The sequence below is a fragment of the Vigna umbellata genome, chromosome 4 (assembly GCF_029865625.1).
Source record: "Vigna umbellata cultivar VRB3 chromosome 4, Vumbellata_1.0, whole genome shotgun sequence".
NCBI lineage: Eukaryota > Viridiplantae > Streptophyta > Magnoliopsida > Fabales > Fabaceae > Vigna > Vigna umbellata.
Window position 1 is genome coordinate 24533176 of NC_142168.1, and position 25789 is coordinate 24558964.

The 25789-nt window shown below is 33.1% G+C and overlaps 2 protein-coding genes across 2 annotated transcripts; one reads left to right on the forward strand and one right to left on the reverse strand.

Annotated features, from left to right (window-relative positions):
- Positions 1-7957: 7957 nt before the first annotated feature.
- CPSF100 (cleavage and polyadenylation specificity factor 100) lies at positions 7958-18449 on the forward strand. Its single transcript, XM_047305690.2, has 18 exons — positions 7958-8181; positions 8667-8835; positions 9024-9120; positions 10140-10266; positions 10352-10467; positions 10721-10815; positions 10911-11062; positions 11351-11408; positions 11482-11589; positions 12534-12783; positions 13310-13494; positions 13981-14073; positions 14770-14868; positions 16921-17052; positions 17134-17178; positions 17272-17439; positions 17603-17677; positions 17814-18449. The coding sequence occupies exons 1-18, from the start codon at positions 8033-8035 to the stop codon at positions 17913-17915; spliced, it is 2220 nt and encodes a 739-aa protein (XP_047161646.1). The 5' UTR covers positions 7958-8032; the 3' UTR covers positions 17916-18449.
- Positions 18450-19100: 651 nt separating this feature from the next.
- On the reverse strand, positions 19101-24122 carry LOC124831637 (protein NLP6-like). The gene is made up of 5 exons (XM_047305688.2): positions 23662-24122; positions 22262-22836; positions 21794-21841; positions 20675-21611; positions 19101-20389 (listed from the first exon to the last, which is right to left on the reverse strand). Exons 1-5 carry the CDS (start codon positions 23897-23899, stop codon positions 19233-19235), a joined length of 2955 nt encoding a protein of 984 aa, XP_047161644.1. The 5' UTR covers positions 23900-24122; the 3' UTR covers positions 19101-19232.
- Positions 24123-25789: the final 1667 nt, after the last annotated feature.

The window sequence follows — 25789 nt, forward strand, 5'->3', positions numbered from 1 at the left end:
CATTTCACTCAGATCTTATAAGTTTTGTTTTGTCCTATAAAATAAAATATCTAGTGTTATGATTCCAATAATGGTATCTGGTTCCCCTTTAACATCTTATTTTTAGTATATTATAAATGATAATATAAGATTGATAAAACAAAACAAATGTGTCACAAATTATATATATAGTATTAATACATCTAAAAAAATAATCACAATAATAAATATATCTAAAACAATTAAGGATAATTACTAAACGATCAAGAAGAAAACTCCATTGCATAATCGTCTTTCATCATAGATGCTTTAACATCTATCCCTGTTTTGAACACACCAATAAGATGATCATCACAAAAGAAACAAACATGAACTCAAAAAACACCAAAAGAAATAATAAGATAAGCTAATGTATAAAAGAGTTTTCATAAAACAAACATAGAGATATTGTCATGCATCACTCATTCATAGAAACAAACATATATGAAGACTCATACTAGACTCAATTATCCAAATAAAATCATTGATAAATCTCGGGGGTCTTCTATTTGTGGTGGTCTTTACTGCTTTGCAGTCATTGCCAGTAGGTTTCATCATATCACACACAAGGCTAGTTCATTGATATCTTTGTCCAAGATAAAACCCCTAGAGTATGACCTCTTACACCTCTCACCACATACCTCCTTCTACTTTAACTAAGCTTGAATGCTTATTAGAGCGATAAGATAACCTCCAACATATGGATTTCCACATCAATGCGTATACTAATAAAATGTCACCATAAAATCTTCCCACAAGATCCATGGAATTACACCAAATACATATACAATACTCCTCATCATTACAATATCATACATCATTATTTGCATGCATATTTATCCATAAATATATCAATCATTCTCAGATAAACATCATATACAAGCTATCATTTTAACATCACATAGTTCTACATTAAACATATCAGAAATTACATATAAATAAAGTTAGACTTTGTTAATTTTGCTTAGCTAGAATATCTACTCATTCAACGAGTAGTGCCTAAAACCACACTCGCCCAACGACCAGATAACTCACTCAGCTAGACTTAACTCGCCCAACTACTGTCAAGTCAATGAGCTCTCTGACTTTGGTTTAGCCCAACGAGTATATTTTCACCTAGTGACCACCAAGTTAGTAACTCTTTGACTTTGACTTTACATAGCAAGTATATTCTCGTCTGTGATCACCAAGTCAGTAGCTCTTTGACTTTGGCTCCGCCAACAAGTATATTCTCACTCAATGAGTCTACATAATTTTGCATAACATATGTGAGGGATTTACTTGTGTATATGGGAATTTGAGGATATTTGAGTGATTGATACATATACTTGTTTTCCTCTTCTCAAGTGGTGATTTTGAATCCATGGAAAATTATTATTCTTCTAGCCAAGGCAAGTTTTCAACCTTAGAAAGACCTTTTGACTTAATCATGTGTGTGTGAAGTGTGTGAATTAGATTATGTGCAAAAGTTGATTATGATATGCTTTCTAATGATTTTGATAAGCACATGTGAGAGCAAACACTGAATTTGTGAGCTTTGATTAATCATTGATTTGGTAGGCATATTTCATGCAAATATTGAGGTTTTGAGTTGATAAACGTATCATGCCATGTTTGTTTGAAATTTTGGAAATGCAACTAAGTTTTCTTTGTCTTGTAGAGTCATTGTATCAAGATATCCTTTGTTTAATGTAATGTGTGGTTGGTAGTTGTGTTTTTCATGAGGACATGAAATAATTTAAGTTTGGGGGAGTTTAATAAGTGTGAAACATACTTATTATTCTTGCTTATTTATTATCTTAAATTTGTATTTATTCATGAATTATGTGTTTCACTCATGGGGAGATGTAATGTTTTCTTCTTTTGTAATGTTGTTAGGTTAGTTAGTTTGTTTTAGATCAAGGTACAAGAAATTGAAGATTCTTTGAGAATGCGAGTTGCTGTTGGGATCTTATCGCTTAGCCACAACATGTTCGCTCTGTTACCAATAAGGAGTATTGGTAAATCTTGAAGAAATTTGTTTTGATGATGCTACAAGAAGTTTTAGTTGAAGAAGATATTAGAATTAGTTAAAAGCAATTTGTAGAAATTAAATGTAGTAGGAAATTCTTGTAAACCTTGTAAACTTGCATTTTTAACTGCAATAATCGATTATGGAATGGCAATAATCGATTATCACAGAGTCATACAGGAATAATCGATTATCTCTTCATATAATCGATTATCACATTTTGAAAACCCTGTAACGGACTTGAATAATCGATTATCACTTTTGATAATCGATTATCAGTGGCAGTTGGGAGATGTTTTTTCAGTTTTTGACCCTGCACGAAACTAGGCTTATAAATAGAGGTCTTCACAACTCTTAGAAAGTAACTTTTCAATTGAGAGTATTAGAGCTTTGTGCCTAAGGGAAGCTCTCTGTGAGTGAAAAGGATCTATGCCATTTTGAGAATACAGTTTGTCTGAGGAAGTTCTCAAAGTGATAGAGTGCTCTTGCCTGGTCTTGTGAATAGGAGAAGCTCGCGTTTTGTGCGTCAAAGGTCGGAGCAGTTCTTTTCAAGTTGGCTGAGCAGGTTCTTCCGTTCGTTTGTCGAAGGAAGGTGTTTTCTATTCTTTGCTTATTTTGATTATCTGATTGTAATCTTGAAACCATATTTTAGTGAAAAAGGTTAATCACTATTTTTAGTGATTAACGACTGGACGTAGAATCTTTTGATTCGAACCAGGATAAAAATTTTGTGTTGATTTTCTTGATCCCTAAACTCTTAGCACATCAACTGTTCGATAAATTTTTTTTAACTTGTTTTGTGACCGTAACACGCTTTCCGCTATCTATATTTTATTCCGCTGCGCGACTCTATAACGGTACAGATTGTTCCAACACGCTCAGCCAGTAATGAAAATACTCATTCAGCGAGTGGATTGTCTCGCTCAATGAGCATGAGCAGTTAATAGTGAAATAGTTGACTTTTCGCTCAACAAATACATGTTTGCTTGCCCAACGAAAAGTCAAATTGTGTAAGTGGTTTATTAGTCGAGAAAGAGGAAAAGAAAGACAATTTTAGTTGTGGGAACATGAAGAAACTCTAGAATTTTGTCACAAATTACTCAAAGTGCATTAAGACACCGTGCTTTCATCAAAATTTGTATGTTCTAGATGACTAGGAGTAGTTAATTAAACTCCATGTTCATTAGGATTGGATGTAATGTACTCAAATTGATGTAATGTGTAATTGAATCTTTGTTCATTCATATACTTTATCTTGCATTTAATGTTTATGATTTGGAAATTTCATACTTCGGAATGTTCCTATTTTATGGGAAGTGAATTGGAACATGGACATGGGCAAAGCAACCAAGAGAATTGATTCTATGAATGGATTCAAGTGTTCCTAGTCATTCTAGATATTTGAACTTAATGCAAATTGAATGTTAAATTAACTAAGAAATTAGTAATTTAGCATATTGATTTAGAACTTGTTCTTAAGGGATTAGAACTTGTAAGCTTATACTTCAAGAGTTGGGAAAAGCTAAAAAGGTTTTATTTCACTTGAAATTCTGATACAACTTATTACTACATTTATAGGAGACAATAGTTCTGAAAAGTAAAAAGGCGAGAAGCTCATAACAAAACCCTAAAAGAAAAAACCCTTACATACGGTGAACTCCCTCCTCGATAGACCCAACAGTGGTATTAGAGCTGATGGTTTGTCTTGGTGATCGGCTTAGACAAGTACAATGGTCCCTGTATCAAAATTCTTCCTAGCGAAGGGTTCCAAGTAAGCGTGTCCCATTAAGATGAACGACGATACAAATGGATACTCGTGATTAGGAATGTTTCCGCTGTAGGGGGAGTATACCTATGTTAAAGGGACTCACCCTTGAGGGGAAGATTGTTAGGAATCCAAGTGTGAGTCTAAGTCTCACATTGGATAGAAATGAGAAAGTAGAATACTATACAAAGATAAAAGACCCATTAACCTATTGTCTTAAGGTTTTGGGTAGAGAGTGGTGTCAATCCTTTATATGGTTGGGCTCATATCTCATTGGTGATTGTATCTCTCGGTAAACCTCCTCCTTGTTAGACCCAACAGATATGAATGTTTAAAAGAAATGGAGATAACTAGCATAATATATTTGCATCATTTGATACATGAAATCCAATCCTAATGAAGTTTTTATTGAATCACTTCACAAATTTTAGAATTTTTGTTGTTTGTAATCTATTCTAGTTCATTATGATTTCAACAATGTCTTGTATCCAAGCTATAATTGGAAACTTGGCATAATTAGACTAACAAGCACAAATTCTGTGAGAAATGATATTTGAAACTTCCATTTTATATTTGTAACAAATTGGTACACTTATCCAAAAGTTAACAGTTGCATAAAGCTCCTTCTCGTTAGGAATAATCCTATGGTTTTTTTATTTCCAAAGAGATTAATATTGGATCACAAATCAAGAAAGATAAGAGAGAGAAAGTTTAGAGAGATGGTGATTTTGAAAAAATGAACTTTCATCATTAAAAATCTATTTATAATTTAAATATTTTATTATTAAAATATTATAGTGTTCTTTAAAAAAAAACATCATTACTCTTAGGCTATATTATATGTTCTTATAATAAAGATAACATAAAAGATGATAAGTGTTAATAAAAAAGTTAAATTAATTTTGAAAAGAGGTTGAATAAAATTTAAAAAATGTAGTTGTAAAAATTTTAAAGGCATTTGGTGGTAGAGTTTAGATGATCTCCACTAGTTAAAAAAATCTTAAAAATATTTTTACAAATAACTTAAGAAAAATTATCAAAGTTAGTATTAGTAGGAACATACATATTTATTGTATGATATTAATTAATATTTTTTGAAATTACAAGGCAAAAGATATTTTGGTATTGTATTTGACTTAGATAATATTACTGTCTCTCAGGAAAAAAAAATAATTTCACCATTGTTATTTAATACTCGTAGGTGGTTGATAAAACAAATATTGTATCAATGGACTTATTATACTAAGTAAATGATATGTTTTTACATTTTAACAAAACATTTTCAATTGATAAAGATAAACTCATGCATATTTGTCCAATGTCTTCAAAATTCAGGTTGTGGTAGGAATATTTCTTTTATTATTGGGCTTAAAAGTAAGATATTTTATATTATTTAATAATTCATCTTATCGAAGGTTCAACTTGTTTTTGTATAAAATATTTAGGAACTTTTTAAGTGGTATGTTGTCCAAACATTTACATATTCTTAAATTGATCACATGACACTTTCATTTGAAAAAATTTGTTAAGATTTAATGTTTGTCTAATGAGTGAAACACATTCAATATGGTTTGTGATGACATACCTCATAACCATGACTCAAACACATTCAAAAAGAGTTGGAGTCATCTATGCAAGGTGAAGCAAAACTCTTTCTCTTGAACCATCATGGAGTATTTATAGACCTTGTATTTAGAGTCAAGTAATGTAAGATTTTTTTTTAGGTATTGTATTAAAGGCCAAATAATGTAGGGTTTTTGAACAATCTTGTTTAAATTGTAAGGCAATATTTGCACCTAGCTTAAGTTAATCTTATATTATTAGTTTTGTAACCCTAGCTTGACGGAGGGTGTCCCATATGAGACATGGTGGTCACATGACAAGCTCTTAGTGAAGATTTTTCTTACAAAGATAGTGGTCATGTGTAATTTTTCTATTAGAGAACTTTTGCTAAAGTGGCTTTCCACATGGAAAGCTCTTACGTTGTGTTCGGATGAATAGATTGCATTGCTTAAGCTGATTTAGAAAGATGGATTGCAATTAAAAAACATGTTCATTTTAACGAATTAGCAACGATAAATCAAGACGGATTTGCGGGATGAACAATTTATTGAATATGTGCCGAAGCCATGTGATTAGGGTGGATTTGATGTGAAACTCCTCCTTTGCCCTTCATTATAATTAATTAAAATACATGCATCATATGGAATCAAATCTAGGGAAGCAAGAATCATTCCAATGTGAATGAAAAAATAGTAGAACTATTGTTTGGTCACATGCATTGAAGGGATTGGTCATGCTTTATATTAAAAAATATTATATTTTAAAAATAATTATTTTAATTTACTCAATTATAATTTTTTTACATTTTAAAAATTAATTTTTATTTTTTTCTTTTTATAAACATTTTTAGAATTAAATATAACATTAACAATTATCATTTTATATTATTTTTATAACTAGGAGCATTTTGGTAATATTCAATTTAAACCAATTAAATAATTTTTTTATTTGTCACATCGGTCAAATTCTACACTAATTTTCACACACTTTACTTCCAAATCTACTCTTACTCACTTCCAAATCTACTCTTACTCACTTCCAAATTCCTTAAGAAAAAACAACAATCAATTTATCCTTAAATCCCCTCAAATTCATCCAGTCACTCTTCCCTAAAGCAATCCTTTAAAACAAACACACCCTTAGTGAGAGTTTTCTAACAAATGTAGTGATCACGTGTCATTTTCCTCTTAGGGAACTTTTTCTAAAAAGGTTTTCCATATAGAAAGCTTTTAGTGAAGAGTTTCCTTACAAAGGTAGTGACCATGTGTCATTTTTCTAATGGCGAAACTTTTGCTAAAGTGACTTTCCACATGACAAGCTCTTACTATAGAGTTTTTGTAAAAGTTAGAGTGCAACATGTCAAACCCTCTTTCACCGAGATAATATTTTTAGGGTTTGGTGCAAGATAACATTTTAGAGTTTTGGTCTACTTTGGAGATACCTTATTGGTTCACCTTACATAAATGACTTTAACTCTTTTTGAATGTGCTTGGGTCATGACCCATCAATTTGAAAACCTAATTTGTATAATATCATTTTATTATATATTGAAAAATTCATATTGATTTGTGAGTAAACTAAGTTTGTTATGATTAGTAATAAGTTCGAGAGCAATTCATATTAAAAACATTTTTTAAGCTTTTCAAGACGGTGTGATCATATATCAATTGAAAAAATGTTCTTAAAACAATTTTTTTGCAAACAATTCTATAAGACAATCAAAGTTAGTACAAACATGCACAAGGGAAACTAAAAGACATTTGAATTTTATATTGACAGTGGTTCGAAGTGTAAGTGAAGGAGATAACATGAAGACACTGGTGATGCAAGGTGGTTTTTGATTTCTCGTGCTACACTTGCTATGGTGGTGGAATCTGTGCGTCACAATGGTGGAGGAACGACACTGTTCCGACGGTGACTAATTGGTGGTTGACTACGTGGTTCGATGACAACATCGGATGGCTACGTATGCATCTATGTGAGATGATAATGTAAATAATAATCTAACAACTCATTCAAATACTATCAACATATATAGTCTGTTGTTAACTATTTTCCAATATCATAAAAAATGATCAAATTAAACATAAATTATTAAATTTGAAACATATTGAATACTAAAAAAAATAAGTTCCACATTAAACAAAATTAATGAAAATAAAACAAAATGAGTATTTAAATTTTTTTAAAAAAATGGAGTCAAATAATTTTATAATAATTGAAAATAAAATAAGAACTATATTTATTTTTAGACACTAGAACTTCATTTTGAATAGTAATTGTTTTTATAAAAGAGTAAAAACTAATTCAATTTAATTATAGTTATACTTATTAATTACGATCTTCCAATGCATGATCTTCAAATTCTGATAAATCAACCCTAAGTAATGGGATGGGATATGAACAACACACATGAGATCCCGAGTACTATTGTCAGTTCATCAATATTTTCTTTTAAATGTATTAATTAATTAATGTATTTCACACCTTGCCTAATATATAGTTATTACTGATTAATAATTATGATAAAATTAATCCTGTTCAAATTATTACCATTTTTTTATTAAAGAAATCAATTGCATTTTCCCCCTTCTCCTCCACCTTCTTTCCCATAAACCCCTTATGGTTTGAGACACCAAAGGGTTTGTGTGTGTGGACGAAGTTGAGAGAGGAAAATGGGAACATCAGTGCAGGTAACGCCACTGTGTGGAGTGTACAATGAGAACCCTCTCTCGTATTTGGTCTCCATTGATGGCTTCAACTTCCTCGTCGACTGTGGCTGGAACGACCAATTCGACCCCTCACTCCTTCAACCCCTCTCCAGGTCTTTCTCTTTCTCTCTCTGCTTCAATTTTTTTTCCCATGTTGAGAGGCACTATAACTAGAAAGAAGAAGAAGAAGAAGACTTTTTTTTTTTGTGGGGCGGGGTTGTGATTATGAATGACAATGGAATTGATGTTTATGGCATGTTTGTGGCGAACAAGATTGTTTTTTTTTTATATATATCTTTTTTGTGTGGGTACTCTGTTTCAACCCGTCCGCCTTCTTTTCTTCCTAACTTGATATGAATTTCATCTCCATAATATTGATTTTTATGAGTTATTTTCCTTTATACATTGTTTGTTGTCAAGGAACTAGAGTTTTGAATAAGAAAGGAGAAAACTATTTTCTTTTTCTGTGGCATTGTATATTTGAATGGCAATGAAATTTGTGCTTTTTGCCTTTTGGGCGTGTTTATATTTTGTTACCTGGCGTGTTTATATTTTGTTACCTTTGATTTCTTACTGAGATTTTATGACTGGCATGTAGGGTAGCATCAACCATTGATGCTGTCTTGCTTTCACATGCTGATACACTTCACCTTGGTGCCCTCCCATATGCCATTAAGCAGCTCGGACTCTCTGCCCCGGTTTATTCAACTGAGCCTGTCTTCAGATTGGGCCTTCTCACTATGTATGACCAGTACCTTTCAAGAAAGGTGAAATTACACACTGGTTTGTTTGGTTTTGCTGTTGAGAAGAAGGTTTTTTGTGCTTCTTGGTTTGTAGGATGTTGGATCTCTCATATTCTTATATGTGCACTTGTCTTTTTAATCACTAGATAGAATTTGGAAAATGTGTGTTTCATAGCTGGATGGTTGGATTGAGATAGTTTGTTCTTTTGTAGCAAGTGTCGGAATTCGATCTGTTCACATTGGATGATATTGATTCTGCTTTCCAGAGTGTAACGAGGCTAACATATTCTCAGAATCATCATCTGTCAGGTAGGTGTTTCAATTTTTTTTTTTGAATCTCATGCATTGAAGTGGTGGCATGTATTTTGTTTCTCTTCTTCCACCTCACCATTCTACTTATTCAAGCCTTTATTTATTGCATGAAATTAAAGACCATTAGGAAATCCAAAGTTCCCTCCAAACTGGAATCCTTTGTCTTGGCAACAGCTCTCTTGAAGCTAAGGGTATTTCTCACAAAGGAGTCAAAGATGAAAATCGCTTTGTTTTGGGCCAAGTTAAAAAGATCTATATGCCTCATGTTGAAAGATTTAGTGGGGCTAAATGGCCAAAATCAATGTTACGTAGTATAACTTTTTAAAGGATCAATGGTCAACGCTGAAGTTGTTTGCCTAATTTTTTATGTTTGTTATGCTATATAGTGAAAATATATTTTTATGTGACCTCTCATGGTTATTTGGCAAATAGTAGAGGCCTGAATGATAATAACTTCACAAGTTTCCAGTCTCTAGTGTCTAGAATTATTTGCATGCACAATGGAAGATTTTTGTTAACAACTAGAAACATTTGATTTGAAAGTTTAGTTTATCTGTGAATACACCTCATTTTCAAATGTTTTGGAGCTTTGAATTGCCCTAAATTTAGTAATCATGTGAATCCACTAATTCAAAGTATGCGATTAGTTTAAAATTTTATTTTCAGAAGTTAATACGTTTTTTTGTAGTAACAGTTTACTTATATTCACCATGTGAAATATTTATCCTTGCTGTAGAAGTTATGAATAAAAATGTACATTAATTAATGATGTGAAATTAAAGCATACATTATCAATTCATCAAAGATAAAGCTTTTGGTGTGTGACAAAAGTTTGCCCATACTTGAGAGAAATTGGTACAGTCTCCCAAACCTCGCATATAACCTTCTCAACCAGTATTATTTAATCTTTTAGAGTTCCTCTCTAATTCTGATATGCCTTGATGTTTCAGTACTTAATATTCCCTCATTTGGGTCGTGTTATCTTTAATGGCATTTTAATTTTTAACCACTTTTAGGCAAAGGAGAAGGAATTGTGATTGCGCCTCATGTTGCTGGACATCTTTTGGGAGGTACTGTTTGGAAAATTACAAAGGATGGTGAGGATGTCATATATGCTGTTGATTTTAATCATAGGAAAGAAAGGTAAATTACTAGTGGTTCAATTTTATCTTTTATACCTTTCGAGAGCAATAAGGAATCTTCTCATCAATATATTTTTTTTTTCTAGGCATTTGAATGGAACTGCTCTTGGTTCTTTTGTGCGGCCTGCTGTTCTAATAACTGATGCTTACAATGCTTTGAACAATCAGCCTTACAGACGTCAAAAGGACAAAGAATTTGGAGGTAACCATCTTTTTAATCTGTAACTTCTGCAATGTGACTGAGCTAAGCAGGGTTTTTCCATTTTTTTTTTGTTTTCTCAATAGCTATTAAGAGTAAACTGTAATATTTTATGTCTGGTACATTCACTTATGAGGCTGATGAGCCAAGCATGTACTTTTAATCTTGACCATGAAATGAAAAAAAAAATTATTTAGGATTTATGTATGCTTTGGTTTTTCTAAATTTCTGATCATATATCTTGTTGACTATATAGATATCTTAAAGAAGACTCTAAGAGCAGGTGGCAATGTATTACTACCTGTTGACACTGCAGGACGAGTGTTGGAACTTATTCTGTTGTTGGAATCGGTCAGTATGAGACATGTGCTTCTACTCTCTTTCTCCTTTTCTTTTTCCTTATGGTGTTATGTCTGAATTAATATCTCATATATTTGTTCGTGCAGTATTGGTCTGATGAAAACTTGAACTACCCTATATACTTTCTTACATATGTTGCTTCCAGCACAATTGATTACGTGAAGAGTTTCCTTGAGTGGATGAGTGATTCCATAGCAAAGTCTTTTGAAAAAACTCGTGAAAATATTTTTCTTCTGAAGTAAGTGGTCTCATCTTTAACTTATAGTTGAAGTAAGATATTCTTATGTCAAAGTTTAATTTTATGCTGTCTTTAGGAATACTTTTAACACCCAATTAGTGCAAGGCATATTAAACCTATGATTACTTTCTTGAGATATCTATTATATAAAGCAATGCTTTCTTCAATAATAAGTGCAAAGTGAGCTTTGATAACCTAAGTTTAAGGATATCAAACAAATCATTAATCTCTTGTTATGATTGCTATTATCTTGTGTCTAAAACTAGACTGCAATTCTCTTACCTGTAGGTATGTTACCCTTCTGATTAACAAGACTGACCTTGACAATGCTCCAGAGGGTCCAAAGGTTGAATAATTTGTATACTTATTTTTTGTCAGATCAACTTCCTTACTGACTCTGACATGTATACCTTTCATAGGTGGTTCTAGCATCCATGGCAAGTTTGGAAGCAGGCTTTTCTCATGATATATTTGTTGAGTGGGCCAATGATTCAAAAAACCTTGTGCTTTTTACTGAAAGAGGCCAGGTATCCTGAGAATTTTTTTCCTTTGTGTTTCTGTATTCATGAGAATCACCATAAATTGTAGCATGTTTCTCTACTTTTATCTGCAAATCTATTAACAGCTTGTCCTTATAGTGTTGATGCCACAGTTGCATTTGTATTTTAATTTTCAATATGAATTGTTTTAGCTTTTCCCAAGGCGCCAAAGATTAGATAAGTCAGAGAAAAGTTGTAAATATGTTTGCAGTTGCTAGTTACTTTAATGCTCTACAAAGTATTCTTGTTTGCATTTACCGATGACCTACCTTGACATTATTACCTGTGAATAAATAAAGTAATAATGTTCGTAAGTTGGTTCTAAAAGTAATCTGACATGTGCACGGATTTTTTTGCTGTGAAAACAGCATCTAATTCAAACTTTTTAATGAGGTTTCTTATGTTGGTTGTTAGGAAAGTGCGTGTTTATTGCTTACCAATTTGTAATATACCTTGAATTCTCTTTCTTGTCTGCTTGACTGTAACACATGTGATGAAAGCAACCTTTCTTTGTATCCATGGGGATATATCTTTTCACTGTTGCATTCAAGATGATACAATCCTGGTTTCCCCCCTTATAATCTTCTCACCAATCATTTTGTTTCCATCTTGCACAATATTTTCAACAACACATGCACAAATGCAAATACTGCTAATTTTCCATCTTTTGTCATGTATTGTTGTCGTGTATTTTAAATTCTAGCTTAGGATGTTGTATTTTCTCTCCTACTAGACTTACAGAATACCGTTGAAGATTTATCTTTATTAAAAGAATGCTTTATATTTGTGGTAATGATGTTTTCTCTTTTTTTAGCTACGAGAATGGAGCAATTAGTCATGTAGTATTTCCTGTCATGTATTTTCTTTAACTGCTTAAAACTGATGATTGCTATTATTTGTTTCAACTGATCCTCATGTGTTTGGATATGTAGTTTGCCACACTAGCTCGTATGCTCCAAGCTGATCCACCACCAAAAGCTGTCAAAGTTGTTGTGTCCAAGCGTGTTCCTTTGGTTGGGGAAGAGCTTATTGCCTACGAAGAAGAACAAGATCGAATAAAAAAAGAAGCTTTAAAAGCCAGTCTTATGAAAGAGGAAGAATTGAAAACATCTCATGGGTCTGATAATAATAATAGTGATCCAATGGTCATTGATTCTGGCAATAATCATGTACCACCAGAAGGTATGTGTAGTATAAATTATTTTGGAGCTATTCTTATGAAACGTTCATATTTTTTCATTTTAAGTAGAAAATATAAATTTGGCAGTCTTCTCTTGTGAAATGTAATTGGACAGACAAAATTATCCATTTCAGATTTCTGTACCTCTTCTGCTTAACTTCCTCATTCAGAGTTGTTTTATATATTTGAAAATTTCAATGATTATAGAACTGAACTTTTTGTCTTCAACTGGTTGTATCTTAATATGTACTGAACAGTAAGAGTTTTAAAATAAAAGACTACCATTCAACAAATAACATGATATTGAATTGTCTTTGGAACATTATTCATCATTTTATGAACTTTCTAATGTGACTTCTACTTAATTAATCTGTATTTAGTATAAAATCATGTCATACTTACTTTGTGCATATATTGAATTTGTCTGTTATTATGCATATTTTGAAAATTTTTGGAAATTTCTTTTAATGTTTTATAAGTTTCTACAATTGTTTAAGGTTCCTTCACTAATTTGATTTGGACTTGCAGTGGCTGGTCCACGAGGTGGAGGATACCGGGATATATTTATTGATGGATTTGTTCCCCCTTCCACGAGTGTTGCACCAATGTTTCCCTGTTATGAGAATACATCAGAATGGGATGATTTTGGTGAAGTCATAAATCCAGATGATTATGTAATTAAGGATGAAGACATGAATCAGATTGCAATGCACGTGAGTTTCTTTTCTAAAACATCTACTTCCCAGTTTCAGCTTGTAGTTTTCATTTTTAAAAAAATCTACTTTACTGTTTATACCATGTTTGTATGCTGAACTATAACAAAGAAGGTTCAATGGATAGAATATAATGAATTTACATATTCAGAAGTATGTACAAAGTTCAGACTTGCGAAACATAACGCCAGTTGCATTAATGGATCACAAAGCATAAGGAGACTTTATAAAGGAAAAAGTACAAGAATCTTAAGCTTAGTAACTTGTTATGGTCTATTTTGCATTTGGCTTGGTTGCTTGTCTTTAACTTTCTTTTTCATAGACATTTGGATGGCAAGTAACACATGCAACTTCTAACTAATATTTTTTACTGATGTACTATTTTACGAGTTCTGATATAGAGGAATGGAGAGTTTTACTGGCATCTATACTGCAACATGTTATTAATACTATTACTTGATTATCATTTTTCCTATTTTCTGTCAGGGAGGTGGTGATATAAATGGAAAACTTGATGAAGGTGCTGCAGGTTTAATACTTGATACAAAGCCATCAAAAGTTGTATCTGATGAAAGGACTGTAAGTAGCAGTATTTATTTCTTATATTTTAGTGTTTATGCTTTTTATGAATAGTAAATTTATTAAATTGTATTTGAATTTGCACATGTTACTGTTGTATTCAGAAATTGAATAGATGAACCAAGTTGTTTTTTTTTTTAATTTTGCCTTTCACTTTTGCACTTTGAATTATTTTTATCAGCACTTTTGTACTTTGAATATTATTAAATTTTACGACTTTCACAAATGTTTTACACCTATCAGTTCATGAGATTTACAAAAGATGTTATGTCAGTTTTTCCTTTAGTCATAGTAATCCTACAACTGAATTTTTCTTCATATCTGTTATTTGTTCCTTAGTTGTGCGTGTGTCTCTGTTTCTGTTTATGTCTGAGGAATCTTATGTTTTTATCCCCAAAGAAATCAAGCATAATATTGAGTTGGAACCACATTCGTGGTTTTTTTCATACAAAATTTTGTTGTGTGCATTTTGAATTTTATCATGCCCTTCAGTTCTTGTCATCCATTCCTTTAATTTGGATTTGAAACACATCAGATAGGGAGTATTACATGGAAGCTTCTTTTAATTATTGTTGTACAAATGGATGCATTTCTTATGCTTTGAATATCCTGTATGTATCACTCTACTTGTGTGAATCTTAAATCTGCCAAATCTACATATAATGGTGTAAGGTATTGATATTATTTTTTTTCCAGGTGCAAGTTAAGTGTGTATTGGTTTACATGGATTTTGAAGGACGTTCAGATGGAAGATCCATTAAAAATATTCTATCTCATGTGGCTCCCTTGAAGCTGGTATGCATCTCTTTGATGCTACTTGGTTAACCAAGCACATCATTAAGTTTTTTGTAAATTATATTTGGATGTCTTTTTTGGAATGGGAACCGCCTCAACTAGGTAGTTTATTTTGCCACCTTTAAAAACTATGCTATCTTAAGTGAGGGAACATTTTGATCTTCTGGCTACAATTCTGTGGTGGCAAGGAATTAGAATTTTAGCGGGGTAGTATTATAATGGGTAGATAAAGGTGCAGGAAAATATATTGATATTGTAGGCTTACTCGGTTGCCTTTTTATGGTTTGGAAAATATATTGATATTGTAGGCTTACTTGGTTGGCCAGGCGTAAATCAGCCATCAAACCTAGCACAATAAAGGAAGATTACCCAAGCCAAGGGGTATTTCACCCATATTTTTTTCCAATGAGAGACCTTTTAATAGTAACTTGTAGCATTTTTGTGTAGTGTCTAATTCAACCTGCAAAACTAACTTGTAAGGTGAGCACTATCTGATATTAATAGTTCCACCCTTCAAGTTGCCATCAAGACACTTTCCAAAGAGGTTGCAACTAGCTTTCCAACACACTTGTGCCAAAAAGTGTGTCAAATGCAAGTGGAACAATAGATCTTGGTTAGACTTTAGTACCATAAGAACTCAAACATAGGATCTATATTAACTCCACAAAATTGACTTGTGAGGTTAAGATGATCCTAGCTGTATAAGTTCGACTTAAGCCATATCTCTCTATTTGATGTGGGTCTAAACACTATCATTGAGGCTGCAATCATGTTAGAAAAAGTGGAGGGAAATTTCGTGAATGTGCTTGAGTTTATTTCTTCACCCAGTGTGGCAAAACAATTTACATGAGAACAATTAAGATGAACTTCCTAATATACATTTAAGGTAACTATACTAAGAATTTGGACAACTTGGACAACAAACAATAAAGAAGCCCTTATTTCCTAATATATTCTTATCTTGGACAATATAAGGGACTATTCATTTGATTTTTTTCCTTTCTATTTTCTTCTCGAGCTAGGAGAGAAAACCTTTCCAGAATGGTCTCACCACAAGTTTTATCTCCTGACTTGTCCACTTCCCAATGAGGTGAATTTTTTTGGGAAATGCAATTTTTCTCTAACATTTTTCTTTTTCCCCTACTTCCTAATGGTTGCTAAAAATTGCACATTTTCCCTAGATATTAAAACTTACCAAGAATGCTAATTTGGTAAACTAAAGGCTTAAATCCACTTTTGGTCAGTTTCGCAAATGTGCAATTTTGATCATTATAAAATCATAATTGTAGATTTGGTCCTCCAGTTTTCCAAAATTAAGCAATTCAACTACTATATCATTCAATTGTTAAGAAAATATGTTAACATATCTGTCAGATTAGTATGTATTTTAAAGTTAATTGTCTAACCTTAGTATCAATATCTTACGTAAATGAGTGATTGATACTATTATCACTAACAAACATGTACCACTTTTTGTAAGCAGTTGGATGAAATATTTAACCATGGACTAAAATTGCTTAATTTGCAAAATTTGATTACCAAATTTGCAATTAAAACTTTATAGGAACCAAAATAACACATTTGTGAAACTACAGAAATCAAAAAGTGGATTTAAGCCTATATCAAATTTCCCAGGAAGATTTTGTTGCCTTGGTGGAGCAAATCTTCCCTTAGATCTATTTGTGCTTGCCAAATTAGTTTACTTGACGGACTAATTTTGTTCACTAAAAATTTAATAGACTAATATTGGACAGACTACTTTAGTGTTTACTTGAAATTAAAAGTTACATTCCTAATTAACTGAGAATAATCTCGAACAATCAATGGCTAAACTAGGAATAAGGAACTGTATATAACGAGACATGCGCCAAACCTGTGCATGTATTTTTCTGATTGCCTCCCAGTATTACTATCTAACTTTTTAGCTATTATGGTCTAGCTCACTGGCACATGATATTGGTTTAAGGGATGAGCTAATGATACTATCATTATTATCATTTACTAGGTTTATTATCATGCATGATGATGAATACTTACTGATTTTTCCAAAAGGTTTTGGTGCATGGGTCAGCAGAAGCTACAGAGCATCTGAAGCAGCACTGCCTGAAGCATGTTTGTCCTCACGTTTATGCTCCCCAAATTGATGAGACAATTGATGTGACCTCTGATTTATGTGCTTACAAGGTACAATGATGTCAAGTTTCATACATTTCCAAAACAGCTTTACACGATGTTAAAATTAATCATGTGCTTTTCTGGGTATAGGTTCAACTATCTGAGAAGCTAATGAGTAATGTACTCTTCAAAAAGGTAAAAGTATATCATGTTGAATAGCTACAACCAACCTTTTTCCACTAGGTGGGAATTCATTATTTTGAATAATGAAAATGAGTTCAACTGCAGCTGGGAGATTATGAAGTAGCTTGGGTAGATGCTGTCGTAGGGAAGACAGAAAACGACATGCTTTCTCTGCTCCCTGTTTCTGAAGCGGCTCCTCCACATAAGTCTGTTCTTGTTGGTGATTTGAAATTGGCAGATATCAAACAGTTTCTCTCTGGCAAGGGTGTTCAGGTACTTGTTCAGTTTTAGTTTCCAGTTCCTCCTTGCTCCGATTTTTGATTGGCACATGAAGTGAAAATGCTGTTTACTGTGTTCTTTAACTGATATCTGAGTAAAAGAAAATTAGAGAACACTGACTATGGAAATATGTATCCTAACTCAATTAACTTTATAGGTGGAGTTTGCTGGTGGGGCTTTACGTTGTGGTGAATACGTAACTCTTCGGAAAGTTGGGGATGCAACTCAGAAGGTAAGTGCTTCTCCTTCTGAGCATTTGTTATTTTCTGTAATCTTAGAGAACTGGTAATTTTTTAATATAGATGAGTTTATTCAGTTGTTGGATCATGATTCTGATCTGTTAAGATGATTTTTTTTTATTCTTACAGGGTGGTGGTTCTGGTGCTCAGCAAATTGTTATTGAAGGTCCTCTGTGTGAAGATTACTATAAAATTCGTGACTATCTCTATTCACAATTTTATTTGCTTTAGATTTGGTTGGACCAGTGGAATGGCTGATCATGGATTTCTTTCCTTTTCTGACACAACAATCTAGAGCTGTTTTTCTGATAAGATAGAGAACACAATTGCTCGGTGAATGCACAAGGATTCAAGACTAAATAGGTCTGAGTAGCAATGCGGGGACAGCTGCAAACTGGCTCATTTAGGTAGCCATTTGACACAATATTCCCAATGCCCCTTGCTGAAATCGCGCCACATCATTTTCGTCGTTGTATCTCTGATTTACGCCAATCATGGCTGTTTGTGGTGGGTGTGAACTTCTCTGCAGATAGATACTTTTCAAGTGTGTTTTCTCTTTGTACAATTATAGAAAAGGGAATGTAATTTGTTGCTCATGTGTAGGGTTCAGATTTTGTTAGGTTATTTATTTGTCACATTCAGTTTTCACACTAACGTGAAATTAGACTGACAAAATGAGTGTGTATGGTTTATCCTTGTTAATTTGGCTAACATTACTGAACAAAAGTACAGCTTAATCACATCTGTTCTATTGATTTTAATGTCTCTACGTTTGTTGAACTTTGGTTTATTATTTCGATGACATGCTGTGACATGAAGGATTCAATTTTAGAAGCACTTGTTGAAAACTTTTGCTCCTTTGAATGAGTCTGTGGAAATAACTTTTGTTGGACTGAATTAAGATACTTGCTGTTCAGCCATGCCATGCCGTTTACCCATTAAATTGAGTAAGTAGTGTGGACAATGACAGTAGAATTGGTTTTTCCGCTGATTTAGTTGCAAGTTGCTATGAACGACATCTTTTTTATTAATTTTATAATAATCATTGTAAAAGTCGTATTGAACATGATTTTTATTGGATGACTGCATTATTTATAAATGCAAATTGAACCTTTTTAACATAAAAGAAAGAGAAGGGCAACTCTGTTAAAAATATAGTCCAATTGATTTGACTTCAAGATCTCAGATTAATGTCAAAAAAATTTCAAGGTCAGACTCATTTTGTCCTAAAAGTTTGTTAAAATGATCCTGAGTTTCACATTTTAGCAGAAAAATAACATCATTTACAACAACTGCAAGTGTCCTAAACAAACAGTTCAATGTTAAAATCAGTTACCACATCAATTAATAAATCAATCGAAACCTTTTTTTTTTTCATTTATTTCTGGCTGATAAGAAACTATTGGAAGACAGTGATTATAGAAACTTGAAGTACTTAAATCCAACGTTACGGTTTCTTGCAATATGCACAAATCTAAAACCATAATATCTTTTAGAAAGACCAATCTCTTACAACTAAAGATTCTGAATAGCTAAGTACAAACCAAACTATATACAACCTTTCCAATCTCCTGAACTCTCACAAGAGCTTCCAAGAATGGGCAGAATATCATGCACCACAAGCCTGATTATGTTGCTGCCTGATGATCTTGAGATGTCTATGCATTCCTGCAGGTCTGCATCACAGGCTATCAAAACCCATTCATGATCATCATCCAGATACTTGATATCAAATGTTCCCTCCTCTAGTTTCAATCTTTTGGCAATTTCTTCTATTAATTCCACAATGACACAGTTCAAAGAGATCTTAAACCTTATGATATCTTCTTTGTAACTTGCCTTAATGGTCACATTCTTCAACTCTTTCCTAACTGCGAAAGGTGTCATGTTATTAGTATCCATGTGCTGCACAGGAGCCAAATCAGAACATTGAGGATTTATCCTGCAAGGTTCTGGAACCTGATCCTCCAAAACAGCATCGGCTGAACGACATAGATTCCTCAAGTCCTTAGAACTACCAACACCCTCAAGAAGTTGTCCTCCAAATGGTTCTTGAGGTTCTGTGGTTTCCACAAAATTAGGCATAGGGTTTGCAGTTGCATGGTTGGGTGTACTAGTTGAGTGCAGTGTTGACCCCAGTGATCCCCTTAAAACAAGACATTGCTCACTGGTACCTGTTACAAATATATCTTTTGGAGGGGACATTTCATTTGGGGGACTACCTTGGCATGAACCATGAGGAGAAGGATTTGTACTCTCTTCACTTGAGCCACTCCCAGTTCTAAACCTGGTTGTACCTTTAGTGCCAATCTCCTGAACGGCCGCAACTTTTTCATTAATCACTTTCTCAGGATTTTGTGTCCTTGTACTTAAAAGGTGACCTTCCAACCCAGCTTGTCTGTTTGTTTCTGATGCTCTAGAAGCATCAAAATCTTGTTCATTGATCTTAGGTTCTGATGGCCTAATGGTCAATGAGGTTTGGCAGTTGAACTTGTTTGAAGTGGAGGGCTCAGAAAAGGAACCAGCAGCAATGGGAAGTGAACCATTACTTAGAGAGTTCAAACCAAAGGCACCTTCAGCACCATGGACTGATTCAATGACACACTTTAGCTTGGATAGGGAACGGTTAACCTTTTTGATCTTTCGAGATGGCCAACGCGATATCCCATGTTGCCTACAGATGCGTTTCATTGTAGTAGGGCAAACTGCATGCACATGAAGAATATATCTAAGAATTTCATGTTTGAGCTGCTAGTAGTAAAAATGAAAGCTACTAGCAATAAACAATAACCATTTTTGATAATTAAGCATTTTTTACATAACTTTGTGTTTCTAGAAAGTAGCAAGAGAACTTAAATATTGTAAGAGAAGAATTGTTGCCATATAACTACTATATTTCATGAGCTCTTCATTGATGTAGAGAAAAACCTGTATCATAGAAGAGACACAAAGTATTTCGTTTAACTGCTAAACCAGAGAATGAAACATACCACCAAGGCTCTTTGCAGCATCCTTAAGGCTTCCAGTGAAGTAATGTTGCAAAACATCAAGACTAATAGATTTCTCAGCTTTTCCACGTTTTCTCTCTGAGGGTTTCTTTTTGGTTCTGGGTTCCAAGGAAGTATTCTGATCAATGTGCCCATCTGTATTATCACCGAGATTCCTTCCATCATTTATGTCATCAAAGTCTGTTGTTATTTGCTGCTCAGATGGCTCCAGTGGCAGCCTCTCCCCCATATTTGGGGAGGCATGTCTAGGTGGCGACATAGTAGATTGAGTAATTGGAATTGATTCAAACCACAAATGAACTCTTTCTTTTCTTGGTTCTATAATTTCAATTGAAAAATTCTGCTCAAGTTCAACACCAGCAGCAATCTTAAGACTCTGAAAATGTGGCTTCATTGTGGCCAATATTGACCTCAACAAAGTCTTTTGTTCATTAAATTCTGTGATCCTTGGAGGAAGAAAAAACTCTATCACATATTCATCATTTCCTGTATGAGAGCTTTGTAAGCATACTGCAAAAGAGCTGGTTAAACCAAACATGAGAGCATAATGTACTAAGGGATATTCAGTTTTGCAGAATTGAGTAATGTTCCCACAGAAACACATGTTGTGAGACAAAAATGCCCTCCCAGCAACCCCTTGACCTTGTTGTAAGTGATGCTCAACACAAGCCTCGTGGAAACCCCATGTATGAGCATCTATGACATAGAATGCTACCTCAGTTATAGACATGCATACTTGCCCCATGCAACAACCATCAAAACTTGAGCAACTTTTCTTATGACCACCACCATGTGCCAAGACACTCCGATGCTTACATGGAACCCATGTTTGTGCTAGAGGCAAACTATGAGTCTCACATACAATTGTCAGTATCTCCAAAATCTCGGCTAATGCGTGCTGGCGATCTTCATTACAAATCTGGTTTAAAAGAATTGCCAAGTTATATCTGTGATAACAGAGGGGTAAGATAGAAATCACAGAACAACATACATATATACATATACACACATACATATATATATGTATGTGTATATATATATCTTTTGAGAAAATAAACAAGATAAGGGATGCATGCATCATGCATGATAGTAGAAAACGACCTGATTGTATGGAGGCTCCAAAATCTCTGAACTCCTTAAATTAACTGCCTGCAAAGAAACTGACAGCAGGTGACTCAGGAATTTTTAAGAACATATCAATAATAACTTATGAACAACCAGTTCCGACACTACAAACAACAGGGTCACAATGACATCACTAATGGAACATTGTGACACTGCAGAATTGAATTAAGAATTATATATTCATGTTTTAAAAGTGAAGTTAAACTTACAATTGTCATATGATAATAAACCTCAAAAACTAACACTAGAGAACGAATCAAACATGAGCAAAACATGCACTTATAAGTTATAACGAAGAACAAAACTTAGATACAATACTCTAAGTGTTGTTTGTTTCAATGTTATTCAACCAGATTTTAAATTTCATATGGTGAAAATAATACCAGGAGTATTGTATTCAAGTTTTCTCCTATAAGAAATAGTACAGTGCAAAAGAAATCCAACCTCAAGGGCTTTGCAGATTTTGTCAACCTCAGGAGCATAGTTAATCTTCGGTGAAGTCATTATCAACTCCAGTACAGCTACACATGACTGCCCTGCAGGCTCAAACACAGGTAGAGCCAAGGTTCCACGAACATTGTAATGTTGTGCATGGTTTAGGCGCTGATACTCTTTGCTAGAATAGTACTGAACATTAGGAGTCCATTCTGGAATTTTTTGCTGAAAAACTCTACCAGGAAGTCCCAGTATTTCATCATTCTCTCCATCCACAGAAAACATATACCTCAGAGACACTGTTCTATACTGATGAAGTCCATTACTATGTGGATCAAGAACAAATGGTTGGCCTGAAGTTGTGAGTGCATACCGGTTTCCATTCCTCACAGGTGCCCAAACCTGAGCAAGAACATTCTGTTCAGTCAACTCTTTGAAGTGGCGAAGTGCTTGTGTCATTCTTTCCTTGATTAGACAATAGCCATCTGAATTTTCTGAAGGTGGCACGGCTACAAGAGATGGTGACACATATTTCTTGTTGTCGTAATTTTCAACTGGATTTTCAATTACTGCTTTTGTGTTACCTGAAAGTAGTAGCTTCAGTCAGAACAACTGCAGGTCCATAGAAAACTATAACGTTCATGTTTGGCATATATAGATGTCTTTGGAATGAACTATAAAAACTTATTCTTGGCTCAATATTATTATATCTAGTACTTGTATATTTAGAAATAACTACAAATACCATAACTACATTGAGATTTACTTTTAGGATCAGGTGTCACTGGAACAGTGTATGAAAAATTGTACAGTTATGATGATGACATTTTTGAGCTCAATCTCACGTTATATCTAGCATTTCAGTGTTTATACATAACTACAAAAGCCATAAAGTCATCATCTTACACATGCAATCAACATCCCAAGAAAGTTGGAATTGTTGACAAAAGTGTGTATGACCTTTATATATGAAATAGGTTGAAGGTCAATGAGAAAAATAGGGAAATGACTGCACATAATGAGGCCTTAAAATTTGACCATTCAGTTTATAAGATGGAGATGAAAAGAAATTTCATCTTTAGATTTGGAAATGCTACTTTATCATCATCTGTGAAATAGAGCCTCACGAACGGCAAGGGAAATGATAATAAAAAAGTTAAAATTCCTTCAATTTTCAAGAACTATAGGCCGAGAAACAGAGAAACTGTTGAAAAATATAATTCTAAATCTTCTTAAATTTCACAATCAATTGAAGCAAGTTCAGTGGCTGTCATCAAGCTAGAGTCAACTTGAAATGAATCAAGTCATGAAAGTTGAAGACACTCCAAAATCCAATTCAACATCCAAACTGAAAGAAACCAAAACAAAAAATAACAAAACAGGAAACCGTGGCAAACAAAGAATGATACCTGCAGTTGCAATTCTGATTTGCTTCTCATCTTCAACATCAGAAAAAGCCCAGACAGGAGAAAAAGGTTGTTCGATAGTGGATAAGAGAAAAGGAGACATGGGGTTGGAGACCAAAGATAGATGATCCAAGGGCCATAGACTTTCGAAGCCAATGTCAAAATCCATGGCAAACCCATGTTCCTCCTGTGGCTTTGACTTGGGAAGAAAGTCAGGATTTTCTTCCTTGGATTCTGACATTTTCACAAGGATGCTTTTCCTTGAAAACTGGGGTGTACAGAGTGATTAGTTTTGGAACTTTGTAATGATGAGGAGAATGAAGAGAATTGAAAACTATACAATCGATAACGATGCTTGAGTAAAACTGCAGAAGGTGGAGAATATAAGAATATGTAACAAAATCACAATTTCACTATGATATGCCACTTGCTTGTTGAGAGAAAAGATGATTGAACGTTGAATTAAAAAAAAATATGATATACCTTCACACTCAAATAACTTTTACACCCCTTTATTTTTTCCTTTATAAATATAAAAATTCACTTTTGTTAGAACCATTTTATTCTTATCATGAATTGTCAAAAGAGGTAGATAATTTTTTTCTAAAACAAAAAATAAAGATAACAACATGGTGCTAGATTTTTATCAAGGTGAGGACAGATGAAGGTTACATGTGCCAAATTTATTATTATTTTTTGTCTTGTTACAATAAGACAACATATGTAAGAGAAAATTTATGTAAGATACTCTTCCTATGCTGCTGTGTAACTGTAATTTTTTTGTCTCGTAGTTGTATCATTGTGGATGAAATAAAATACCTTTCCATCGAGATCTGCCTTTTATTTAATTTATTTAATGAAAAGATCAAAGGAAAGTCATGAGATAATGCATATCCAAAATCATCATATTCTACTAATCCTAACAGTGACTAGTTGTAGCATTTATAAATGATATTTCATGAACTATCAAGCAAAAATTGAAATTCAAAACATTTGAGTAAAACAAGGGCTTTCAAAACAAAAACTTGACAGTTCATTTTTCTTTTGCAGCCATAATGTTGTTCAGTTTTTTTGTCAACCATGTATTGTTTATTATGCAGGCATCAAAGGTAGTTGGGGATGCCCTAACTCTCTGGAATACAACAACTATAAAAAAAAGTCTAAATTTTATGTTAAAAAATAATGGTACGATGACACATTTTTAAATTTATTTGACTGACAATATAAGAATAAAATATGATCATAAAAAAAATAAATTTATTGTTTTAAAAAAGATAATAAAAATTAAAAGAAATAGTATCAAATAAATATAAAAATTTATGTATATCAAAATATATTTTTTATTTTAGAATCAAATTTTATGGATCCAAAAAGTCTAAATCAAATTATATATACATGATAAGAAACTTTCTGTAGGAATCTCATTCCTGAAGGAGTGGACTTCACCTTGTTCTCTGTTGCAGAAGAGATAAAGACATCGGACTAAGATATGGAGATTATAAGGTGGTGAATGAAATGTAACATTGCAGATAAAAATGGATTGGAATCTTTGTTCAATAAGAAAGGAATCTTGGTCCACAACAGCTTTTTTTCTGTATATGGTGAGTGGATAACTAACTGTTCCTCTATCATCATTTGATAGAACATAGTTGAGTGTATGAGATCCAGCATTGTTTCAAGTCAAAGATTAGATTCTGGTGCATGATCAAACATCTATTGGTTGCCCTTTAAAAGTTGTAGCTTTACTCATTGATGATGATCCTCAACATTCATCTTTTACATAAAAAAAATAACTGTATCAAGTAAAAGGGATTTGGTCTTCTACAACATAACAAAATAAAGATTTGAATTTGACTGAAAGGTTTAAATATCTCTTGGACATCAATCAAATCATCTTGAGCCTAATATCACTTGTTGGAACAAACATTATCATAGGGTCAAAAATTATTATCATAAGATAAAACATTTAAGCTATACAATTCTTTTTACTTAATAACATATATACAACCATCTAATAGTTACAATTTAATTGTAATTCTTTATTGTATCATATGACCAGACGGTCATTAAAGTCCACAACTTCATATGATCGGACGATCATCAAAGCCCACAAAGACGTGGGATAGCCGAC